At 37.4% G+C, this 12,102-nt stretch overlaps 1 protein-coding gene and 1 long non-coding RNA gene across 2 annotated transcripts in view; both read right to left on the reverse strand.

Annotated features, from left to right (window-relative positions):
- The window catches only part of LOC132394998 (uncharacterized), an 81,572-nt gene that overhangs the window by 45,577 nt on the left and 23,893 nt on the right, over window positions 1-12,102 (reverse strand). The window lies entirely within an intron of this gene.
- Window positions 3,882-6,228, reverse strand: LOC132395450 (OTU domain-containing protein 1). Its single transcript, XM_059972085.1, has one exon. It carries the CDS (start codon window positions 5,763-5,765, stop codon window positions 4,656-4,658), a length of 1,110 nt encoding a protein of 369 aa, XP_059828068.1. The 5' UTR covers window positions 5,766-6,228; the 3' UTR covers window positions 3,882-4,655.

Raw genomic sequence — 12,102 nt, forward strand, 5'->3', positions numbered from 1 at the left:
GCAAAGACAGGCTATTCAAAGAAGTGAAATCACATGGGTCCTAGAGTGGCCAAGTGGAACCAAAATTACCCAAAGGCAGGAAGCAGAGAGTAATGATTGGTTGTTTTTTTATTGCTGAAAATAGGTTCCATAGGTGTCAGTATTCAATTGCTCACTGTTTGTAATGTATATAAATAATTTAGGTTTAAATTTATGTAGAATGAAGTTTTCAGATGATACAAAAATTGGTTAAATGGTTTATAGTGTGGAGAAAAGCTTAATCTGCAAAATGTTATTGAAGGGCAGGTCAGTTTCCATAAATCAATGAATTTATTTTTAAATAAATTTGAAGAAATTGAACAAGGTAAACAAAATAAACAATACATAGCGGGATTCCATGTGTTGAGGAATAAAGGTGACTTTCAAGCAATGTACAATATCTTTAAAGCAGAGGCCAGTGCTGAGGTACAAAACAAGTATCTTGTTTTTTTGTAGTTCTGTGCAGTTACTACTCAATACCTTCATTCATTTCATCATAATAATGAAGCGAGCTACAGTTATTACTCAGAGGAATCAATTTTAAAATGTTGGTATCCATTTTGAGAATAGTGGTGAGCACTTCTGATACAGCAGGCATTATTAATCTTTCACCACTATCAAGATCAATTTTAGCTTTCTTGGCAACTAACTCGAGTGTGCATCTGAACTATGATGAAGGATCTTAGGCTGAAACATTGATATTCTTTTCCATAGATGCTGCCTGACCTGCTAAGTTCCTTCTGCATTTTGTGTGTGTTTGCCTGATCTTTTAGCCCTTCTACATCAATTCTATTTGTCCCAATTTGTTCAGTATCCTATGCCCTGCCTGTTAAAATGTTTCTTAAATATAATCTCTGATTAAATTCCACCTCCTCTAGAAACATGTTCCAAACATCAATCACTATGTTAAAAGGAAAACTAGCCTATCAAGTTCAATTAACTCCTTTCCATTCACAAACCAGTGCCCGATTGTTTTTAATATCCCTACCATGGGAAAAAAGACCAATTGTAACACATCCAAGTTCAATGATGACACTAAAATGAGTAGAAAAGTAAATTGTGCAGAGGATTAAAGGACAAAAATTAGTTAAGTGAGTGGGCAAGACTCTGACAGATGGAATACATTAGAAAATACAAGGTCACCCATTATGGAAGGAAAAAGAACAGATGAGATTATTCTTTAAATGATGAAAGATGGATTTGGGAGTGCTTGAGCATGAATCGCAAAAGATTAGTTTGCAAGTGCAACAGACTATCAAGAATGGAATGTTGGCCTCCATGCTATTGAAGTTAAAAGCAGGGAAGTTACGTGGCAAATATATGGGAAGCTGGTGAGGCTGCTGTTGGGAGCACTACATACTGTTCTGTCCTTATTTGGAGAAAGAAGTACTGGCATTGGAGGCAGTACAGAGGAGATTCACAAGGTTGATCCTGAGGTGAAGGGGCTAACCTATGAAGAAAGGTTGCATTGCCAGGGACTATACATTCTGGAGTTCAAAGAATGAGAGGGGAAGATTATAGAAACATAAAATTATGAAAGGGATAGATAAGATAGATGTTAAGAAAATTATTTCCACTGGTTAATTGAGACTTGAATTAGGGAACATAGCCTCAAGATTCAGGGAAATAGATTAGAACAGAGATAAATAGTGAATCTGTGGAATTCTCTGTCCAGGAAAGCAGTAGAAGCTACCTTATTAAATGTATTTAATAGTTAGGTAACTGTTTTGCATAGCAGGGGAATTATAACTGAGTACACAGCCAGATCAGCTGTAATCTTATTGAATGGTAGAACAGGCTCATCTATCCAGATAGCCTACACCTGTTCTTATTTCTTCTATTATTTATCCCCATTTATGCCTCGTGCAATGTTATGAACCTCTATCAGGTCACAACTCAGCTCCCTCATTCCTAGGAAACCAAGTCCTGCCTATCCAATCACTCTTCATAACAAGTATGCTCCAATCCAGGGAGTATCCAGATGAATCTCCTGGTGGAAAATTCTATACAACCAACCAATTCCTTTCTCTAATATGACAGCCAGAAATGGTCAAACCATTGTTTTGTAAAATTGCAACTTAGTAACACAACTTTTATATTCCATTCCCTGACCAATGAAGGCAGGTCTTCTTCACCACCCTATCTACCCATTTTGCCATTTCAGAGAACTAGAGTTCAACTCCTAGGTTCCTCTGTTCATCAAAATTCCTAATGTCCCACCCTTTACTGTACATGCCCAACTCTATTTGACTTCCCAAAATGTACCACTTTTCTCAAGGATTAAATTCTATCTGCCAACATTTTGCCCAACTTTCTATCAAATCTATATCCTACTGTAGACTTAAACCTTTCTCACCATCTACAGTTTTACTAATTTGTGTCATCCACAAACTTTATCAACCTCCAACATTCATCTCCAAGTCCTTCACATACAAATGTGAATATGCAGTGACATGAATTTATTTTTTCCCCAGACAGGATTTCAATCCATCAGACTATTGATTTTGACATATCGACTTAAATCATTCCAGACCTTGAGGAACTCGCCAAGGGGAATTGTTTTGAATTACAAAGCTTTTAGTGATGGATTTATTAGGCAGCAGAGTTACACAGCCAGTGCAGATGCTATCTCAGTTCTAATGACCTAGGTTCAATATTGACCGAATGACGTGTGCATGGTGGTGACCATACAAGTTTCTCCCAAGTGGGAAGTCAAAAATGGAATGAGTGTAATTGGGTATTTGATTGTAGGCTTGGAATTAGTCTGACAATTGCAAGAAAGCAACATTAACCCTGTAATGAGAGATCTCTTCACAATGAGATACCCAATTTTAAAAATTCTGTTACATATCTAAATGATACCATGTTTCAATTTTTTTTGTTACCTGGTTTAAATATATTTCTGCATTGCCTTTTCATATTAAACATTTGTTACCTTTGGCACATTGTACTTCTTCCAATTTTAAAACAAACATTATTGAAATTGAATTTATCCTGTCCTACATTAATAAATGAGAAAACACTAAAGGGACTCATAATTAACAAACTTTGGTCACACATTTAAACTGCTTTAATACACTGTAGGATCAGGGACAAAAAGCTCCTTTTCACAATTAAACACCACACTGCATGATTTAACACTTGTTGACTTTCCCTTGCTTATTGTTGAAATATCTAAAATAAAAACTTCAACATTTTAAAAATCTTAATTATTGCAAAACAATTAGCAGTCCATATGGCTGCAATTACCCTGAAGCACTGCTAAATGTTTTCCTTTCCAAGTTCTCATTTAGAAGTGACAATATGTTTCAACTTCTAATTTATTAATGCAAAATTGCCTAACAAATTACTGCATTAATAAAATTCTCATTTCCTTTGTCCTTTGTGGTTCTTTTCATTGAATCATAGAAACTTGCACCACAGGAGGTTGCCATGTGTCTGTGTGTCCATGCTAGCTGATAAAAATCTCTCCTAGCTAATTCCACAATTCAGTTCTTAGTAAATAGGAATATCTCAAGTACTTTTAAACGTGACAACAGGTTTTTCCCCCTGCGACACTTGCAAATAAGTTGGTTTCAAGCACCTACCACTGTCTGGTTAAGTTTTAACTTTCACCTCCTCCTTAACACTTCTGTCAATAGCTTACGTTTATATACTGAATTGTCAAGTTCTGCTGAGGCACCTCAGATTTTACACACTTCCAGGTTCCTCTTTCTAAAGAAAGCAAACCTAGCATGATTAATCTTTCTCCTCAATGAAAATAATGTGCTCATCAACAAATACCCATGTCATTTTGAATCTTACTATGAATTCCTATTGAAGATGATTCTACAAGACGTCAAATATTTAATTCAAGTAATGACTTGTGAGAAACATTACAACTTTATTCATTCCATGTTGATTAATAATTGTATAATCAAAACAAATACAACAGTTACAAACTGGTTACAGGTTTGACCTTGCAAACCATCTTAGGAAGTTAGAACTTAATGCACCTTGGACAACGTATAAAAATCAGAAGTGAGGTGGCATGTCACAGAAGGTAATAAAATTAACTATAATGAAGCTCTGGAAGATCTGAAACTTCTTATCAAATTATAAAATCAAGGCAGAAATGTAATGGCAACCAGCCACCTGCCAGAATACATGAACTTATCAGGTAATACAGCAACAAATGATTGCATAAAATGCAACATGAACAAATCCTTCTGTAAAAGTGTTCTCCAAAAGGAAAAAAAGCTTTTCAAACCAGAGATTTAACAAATTAATTTCCAAACATCAGAAATGTAAAATATTACAAAAATATCAATGAAACAGTTCTTTTTCATTTAATTCTGTGGTCTCATAACTCCAGTAAACCCGATTAAAACTCGGGTGTCCTGAAACCTTCATCAGTTAAACATCCATAAATTCACACATTGAATTAAGGCGTTACTTATATAGTTGATTGTAAGATCCATTTAAAGTGCCATTAGCCTGATCAGAATGTGTAAGAATTTAAAACAAAAGTAAAAATCAAAACTATATATCAACAATATTTACTTTTCTACTTCAGGCTGCCAGTCTTACTCGTTTCGGTTTCACCAGTTCAACAAGGAACCTTAAGTCCTGACAAACACTGTAGTGTATTGAACGACTCAAAAGCTACCGTTCTGCTCAATGTACATTTTAGAAAGAGAAGCTGCCATGGCTTTAGCCAGTTCTTCGTCTCTTTTCCTCTGAACGTGTGTCTGTGCGCACCATGTTTCGTATTCTGGGTTGGGTAGTGACTGATCAAAAACAGCATCGTAGTGTCCATTGCTCAACCAACTCAACCATATGCTGGGTTTGGTCTGGTCTTCGGGGCCAAGGCAATGCACCATAGTAGACACGGTCGGGCTTTCCATACTACCACCAGTGGTTAAGTAGATGTTAACCTTCAGCATCTGACTCATAGCCAGTAGCTCCGGGTACCCGGCCCAAGCCCCGTCCTGAGCGGCACCGATCAGGAACTCCCCAACATCACCTTCAATAATGGGATTGAACTCATCCAGGTGATCAGCGATGTGGTACACAGTTTGTTCTCTCAGCTCCTTGTGCATGGTCTGGTCGCCATAGACAGCCTTGCTGACCGCCCTGTACAGGCAATTGCCGTCGGGAATGCTGTGAAACCTGTACTTTTGTTTCTCCCTCAAGTAACTGTTTTGCTTTTCCACCTCAGCCAAGTAACGTGCAATCCTGGCGTTTTTCTCCGACCGGTTCTCCACCACCAGATCCACCGTCCTGTAACCCGCGCCGAGCTCGAGCTCCGCCGCTTGCAAAGCTGAAACGCGACTGGGGCCAGCTCGCTCAGGGCTCTCGGTTCGGCTACCTACCCGCGCCACCTCTTCTTCTGCCTCCCCAGAGGTTCCCTCCGGGCCTTGGCCCCAAACTTGCGATGGCTTTTCGCCGCCTCGGCCTCGATCTGCGCGTTCGGGGGCGGTGTGAGCCCTCTCGCTCAGCACCTGGACGGGCACGCCCCTCTCCAGCGGCCGCAGGGGAATCCTGGAGGTCGAGGTGTAGAGGTGCACGGCTGGGCCCGGAACCGAGGCCGAGGCCTGGGTGAGTGGGTCGTAGCTTGAGAAGGCGGGCATGCTGGCAGGGGGGCAGGAGGCCTCACTCTTCACCGCGGCGCTTGGGTTGTCGACTGGCACTTTATCCTCCGCTTGGATAGAGACGCTGAAGGTGTTTTCAGGGTAGCGAGTCAATACACTGCTGTGAAAACGCATCCCGGCCTTCTTATAGCCGCCAATCCGGGGCGCCGTCAGAAATAGCCACTGTCATCACCACTCCCCGCACTTGGACGACTCGGCGCTGCCTTTAATTCCAGCTACGACACACACAACCCTAACTTTATCCGGATTACCTCAGCCTCGCTCCACTAAGTATAGCGGAGAGCGTCCTCTCGCCTGACCTCAGAGGAGCCGCCCCGCGTCTCTTAAACGGCATCACAGGGCACATTCGTCACAAGAGTGAGTATTCTGGAAGTGCCTGGATCCGTCCGTACCTCCCCTTCTGGCCGGGAGGCAGGCAGGCGACCTTGTTTACAACCTAGGCTGGCGCGGCTGCCTCAGAGTCAGCGGGCTGGAATGCTGCATCCGGCCAAAGCGGGCAAGCTGCTATCGGACCTGTACATTGGCACTGCTTCTGCTCATCAAACCTACTGATTGTTCTGCTCTAGTTACCCAGCTTTAATATATTTTGGGCCAATTATTTCATGCCCCCATTAAAGAAATTCAAAGATGCGATAAAGGTGTTAGATTTTGTATCCTGGTCTCTAGGAATGTCTTTTGTGGAATGTGACGCCCTCCGAGTATTACGTTTCAGTTTTTAATATCATCTGGTTATCTTTAAACTGACTTACGAAGAGCATTAAGTATTAAAATAACCAGATTTGTATAGTAGAAAGACATGATTTGCAAAATAAATGTCCGGTAACTTATTGGACTAGAATTTCTCTCACATTAGTTTCTTCTTAAAAATTCAAAGTAAAATTTATTATCAGAGTACATACATGTCACCACCTGGGATTCTTAGCAATAAATAAAAGCAGAAGCTTTTTTTAAAAAACTTAAACTTGAGCTGATAACTCCATGGCGCAGAAGCTGGGCGATGGAACGACCAAGAGTATCTCCTTAACAAATGGGATTAAAGGATTGAAAATGCAGGAGAATTGGGCATGACGGTTTGTAGGAGTGTAAACAATGTCAAATCAGACATCGAAAGGAACATAGAAGGGGGGAGAGTGAACGGAGGAGGAGGAGGAGAAAAGTAATAAAAATGCATTCATTTACTTTAGGAATACAGAACGTTATAGCCGTGTTACTAAAATGGGCAGAGAAATTGCATATGGAATTTAATCCTGATCAATAGGTGCATTTTGGGAGTACTAATTAAAACTGAGATACACACAATGAATATTGGACCCTGAAGGTAGCAGTATAGTGAGATAGGATAAACGGGATCCTTGCCTTCCTTAGATCAGAACAATAATATAAGAGTAAAGACATTATATAAAGCATGAATTAGGCCACAGCTGAAGTTCAGAGCAGAGTTATGGTTGCAATAAACTAAGGACAAGATTGTACTGGTACTGACCTAGTGGGGCAGTAGGTGTATTTCCAAATATTATGACTCTGACCTCTATTTAATATATTAAATTGTTCACTTTCTGGACCAGAAGAGTTAATTGGTAATCATTAATAATTTTCACATTGTTAAAAGTATATTTACCATTCCTTCTTAATTTTTTCTGATACTTCTGGCTGTATTTTCATGATCACATTATAAATGACAGCTACTAAGCCCTTCTGGCAAGGATTCAGAGCTAAAAAAATTTCCGTAATGTCCATTGGACATAATTTCAAGAAATTTCTAACTTGCAAGTATCTGAGTTTTAGGCAAATTATATTTATTAGATAGCTGTTCAAAGGACATAAAACTGTTGTCTAAAAATAATCACGAAAACATGTTATACCTTTTGTCTTCCATAATACAAAGGCTTGATCCATAAAAGAGGGCTGAAAAAAAAGTTAGATATAATAGGGCTTGATAAGATAAACTTATTCAGGCCAAAGAATTTACGAAATTGAAACCATATTCGTAATGTATGTTTAACTATAGGATTAGTTAAGAAGGAATGGAAAAAAGAACTTCATTGTCTTATACCCACTGAGCAGTGGGAGAAAATTTTACAATTAGTCAATTCTTCTTCTATTTGTGCTAAACATGCCCTAATACAATTTAAGGTTGTACATAGGGCTCACATGTCCAAGGATAAACTTGCTCGATTTTATTCTTATGTTAATCCAACCTGTGACAGATGTCATTCTGAAGTTGCTTCATTGACCCACATGTTTTGGTCTTGCCCTTGCTTGCAAAATTATTGGAAAGATATTTTTGGTACTATTTCAACAGTTTTAAATATCAAATTGCAACCACATCCTATTACAGCAATTTTCGGTTTACCAATGGTGGATAATAGTTGTTTATCCCTCTCAGTCTGGCAGATGATTGCATTTGTTACATTAATGGCTAGAAGATCTATCCTACTGAACTGGAAAGAAATTAATCCTCCAACTATATTTCAGTGGTTTTCTCAAACTATTTCTTGTTTGAGTTTAGAAAAAATTAGAAGTGTTGTCTTTGACCTTTCAGTTAAACTTGAAGAAACTTGGAGACCATTTATTCAACATTTTCATATGAGCTAAACTGACTTTTCCTAAACCTTACTTTTATTATCCTTAATTATTTGGATGGAGGTGCAGAGTTATTGACTCTGCTGTTTATATTTGACATAATGCAATGGCCCATGTTGGTTAGGTTTTTCTTTTTTTGGGGGGGGGGTTCTTATTTACTCCATTTTTTGTAATTACTATGAGTCTGGGAGGTTATTATATATGGATTATCATCTATTTGTATTTATACTTTAACCTATTAATTATGTACTCAAACTCTCTGTATTAATGTTTCATTTATGTTTGTTTAAAATTAATAAAAAAGATTTAAAAAGAAAAAAGTATATTTACATTATTGGACAACTTACTGCAGTGTATTTAATATGCAAATATAGCAACACCATAAAACTCTCAAGAAAGTTGAATCTGAGTTGTGTTGGGGAGCTCCAGGACCCATTCTCAGTGGTTTAAAAACAACTTCTTCCTGTCCACCATCCGATTTCTGAAATGTCCATGAAAACCACCTCTATTTTTCTTTTGCACTATTTATTTATTCTTGTGATTTATAGTAATTTTATGCCTTGCACATATTGCTGCTGCAAAGCAACACATTTCATGACATGTGTCAGTGATAATAAACATGGTTCTGATTCTTGAGAAGCAGATTCTGGTCATATTGAACTCTCTGTTTTCCTGCAAATCGTGGCTTATTTGCATATTAACGATGGTATGCTTTATGCAAATTTGTAACTGGGCTTGGTTGCAACAAGAAAGGGCATCAAGTGTTAATAATCATGCCATTTGGTCCAAATGCTATCCTTTGCCTTTTGTGTAGCCTATAACAATTCACCATGAATTTCTCAGAAGAAAAACTCAGGAGAAAGAGTGCAAATAGGAAGAAACCAGCCATTGAACCCTTTCTCAAGAAATTAAGACCAAGTTACAGAGATTGAGAGAATATTGTAGAAATAGATTGTATGATTGCAGTTTTCAAATTCTTCTTTTCCCGGTTTGGCATTATGTAGAACATAGAACAGTACAGCAAAGAAACAAGCTCTTTGGCCAACAATATCTGCACCAAACATCATGACCAGAATGTTTTCTAGGAACTGAAATTCCTTGTACATGATTTGAATGAAGATTTTAAGGGGAAAAAATATGGATAAACTGGAGAAATAATATCATCCAGAAACACCCTTTCTCAATGTTAAGTAAACTGTTTTCTACCCTCCCCCACTCCCCAACCACTCCCACTTCTTGAGTGAAATGGAAAGCACCGATATACTGAGGCTTTAATCCTTAAATCTGCCAGGGCTCCTGATGAAGCCTTCATCTTTAATCCTCCGGCTCCTTCCCCCAATTTATATTATTACCAAGGTTAATGCAATGCCAAACCCACAAATTGAAAAAAAAACTAAGTTTCTGCTCATTATCTTAATTCAAGGGATATAATGTCTTCTATTTCCTCCCAGTTCAAAGTCAGCAACCCAACCTCCTCTGCATCTCCCCCACCTCTCTAATTCATATACTGTTTTGTCAGAATGTGAAGCATAAATTTCAAATACCTTCTGGCCTCTTACAATCTCTCCCTCACCTAACCACCACCAACCATCCCAATCTCCAAAATTAACTTGCAACCAGACCATCCAACAGCATATGTTCGATCGTTGACATCTGACTGTGATGCACAGTGTAGTACGATCACTAGTGACTTGAGTATCTCTGAAAATGGAAAAGCACTGAGACTTCTTTTAAATGTGCTTAAGTTTTTTTAAAGTAATTATTTTCATTTAAATACCCTGCTGCTTTGGTGGGATTCAAGCTCATATTTACAGTGAAGATATAGAACTCTGGTTTTTAGTTTAGTAACTTAACCAGCATACTACAACATCAAATTTAAATTAGATAATAAAGTGGAATTTAAAAGCAGTGGTGGAATTATTTATATATGATTTAAGCCTGTTTCAGATGGTTGAAATAATTTCTAAATCCAAAAAAAAGAATTATTTGCTAAGCTTCTTATGTAAGCACATGCTTCCTAATCCAGCATACTTGCCTGAAAACATGATTGAATAGCATGAACCAAATATATGGCAAAAGCTGCGGTTATTATAACTGGACTGACTGTTTCTTTGATTTGATGTCAAGATATTCTTTTCCCAGTGGACATGCAGGCAAGTTTTCAATCAATTACACTTTCCAGCAAAGCGGAGCATAAAATGCCAGCATCTGACTTGTGAATAAGTTTTGAACTTTCTAGCTTTTAATGGGTATTACATACAGCTTAGCTCAAAGCAACCATTATGCACCTCTTTTCACAATGAAAATTTTGCATGCATTAGCATTTCACAAGACTGAAAAATCTGATCTGTCAATCTTCTGTCTGGAGACCTTTTCCTGACAGATACATAATCAAAGCTATCCCATCCTATTTGAATACCCAGGTCAAACCAAGATGACACATTTCTATTTCACTCACTTTTAAAAAACATAACCTTATCAGAAACAGCAGTATAGATTCTGTATTAAATAAATAATACGGAGGAACATGCAAATCAGGAAAAAATACAATCATGAAGCATTATAAATATCAATGTTTGTGGTATCGTAGTTAGCTTTTATATCATTGAGATAATACTTTTGAATAAAATTCTTAACTTATGCTACAGTTTATCCTTAATAGGTAATTATATGGTTAAAAGTTCGGCACTGAATGCAGTGAATTAGTGGTAAACAAATAGATCCAGTAAAAGTCAACAAGTATGTATCCAAAGCCTCATTTTGGTGTTATTTCATTTCAACATTTCCTTTTCACAACTAATTTAATTAATTTTCTGTTACCTAAAATTTTCAACAGGGTTTATAATTTCACCATCTTTAAGCATTATCCTCAATGCCCATTTTAAGTTGCAAGTCAACTGATAGATTTATGTTTAGCTTTATCTGTATTAATTGGCCTACATACCCACAGGTTGCTAATATGGCCTGAAATCAAATCAATTATAAATGATGAATGAGGTTATTTCTGTGTTGTGTCTAGCCCATGCATTTCCTGCCACAGAAGCTTTAAAGATTACACGTGTAACATTACCATACTTGACTAATGGTACTTATTTTCATGTTATACAATAATGTATCTGCCAAATCCTATTGATTTTTGATAAATCTCAGATTCTGCATGTACATTTTTTCTTCATGTTATAACTTTATAACATGATTGATGGAATAAAATATTTTACAAATTCACTCAAGAATCATATACCAGAGTTACTGTCAAAGCGTTTGGAATCAATGGAACTGAATTGTAGATTAAAGTTGATATTTAATCAACAGACTGTGCTTTAGCAGCAACACAGATAAAGGTGATGATTTTATATTGCCCTCAGTAACCCTAAATACCCCAAAAGAAGTGCCAAAGAAAATTTAAAAATGAAGATCCTGAATATCTAAAATATAAAGTGAAGTTTCAAGAAACACAAAATGGTCATACAGCATTTAAAAAAAGAAGAGAATTAACATTTCAAATTGAAGACCACTGTTTGGAACTGGGAAAGGGAGAAAACAAGTTAGTTTAGGTTGCAGAGAACATGGGAAAGGAACGGCTCGGACAAAAGGTATCTCTGGTAGGGTGAAGCCAGGCTATAAACTATGACGATAGGCTATAGATGAAGTCATCTAGTTACAAAGTTAATGAAGACATTTATAGACAGAGAGGAAACATTAACAAAGGAATGTAAAAGCTGTGAATGCAGATGTTCCCAGCAGATCAAGTGATGCTAGTGGAGAATAAGCCAATATTGCCAATGAATGGCCTTCAGTCGAAATGGCCATTTATAACATGTATACAGAAGATTACAGATCTGGAATATATAGGATGGAATCTGGAACA

Source organism: Hypanus sabinus, chromosome 6 (assembly GCF_030144855.1).
Source record: "Hypanus sabinus isolate sHypSab1 chromosome 6, sHypSab1.hap1, whole genome shotgun sequence".
In the NCBI taxonomy this organism is placed as follows: domain Eukaryota; kingdom Metazoa; phylum Chordata; class Chondrichthyes; order Myliobatiformes; family Dasyatidae; genus Hypanus; species Hypanus sabinus.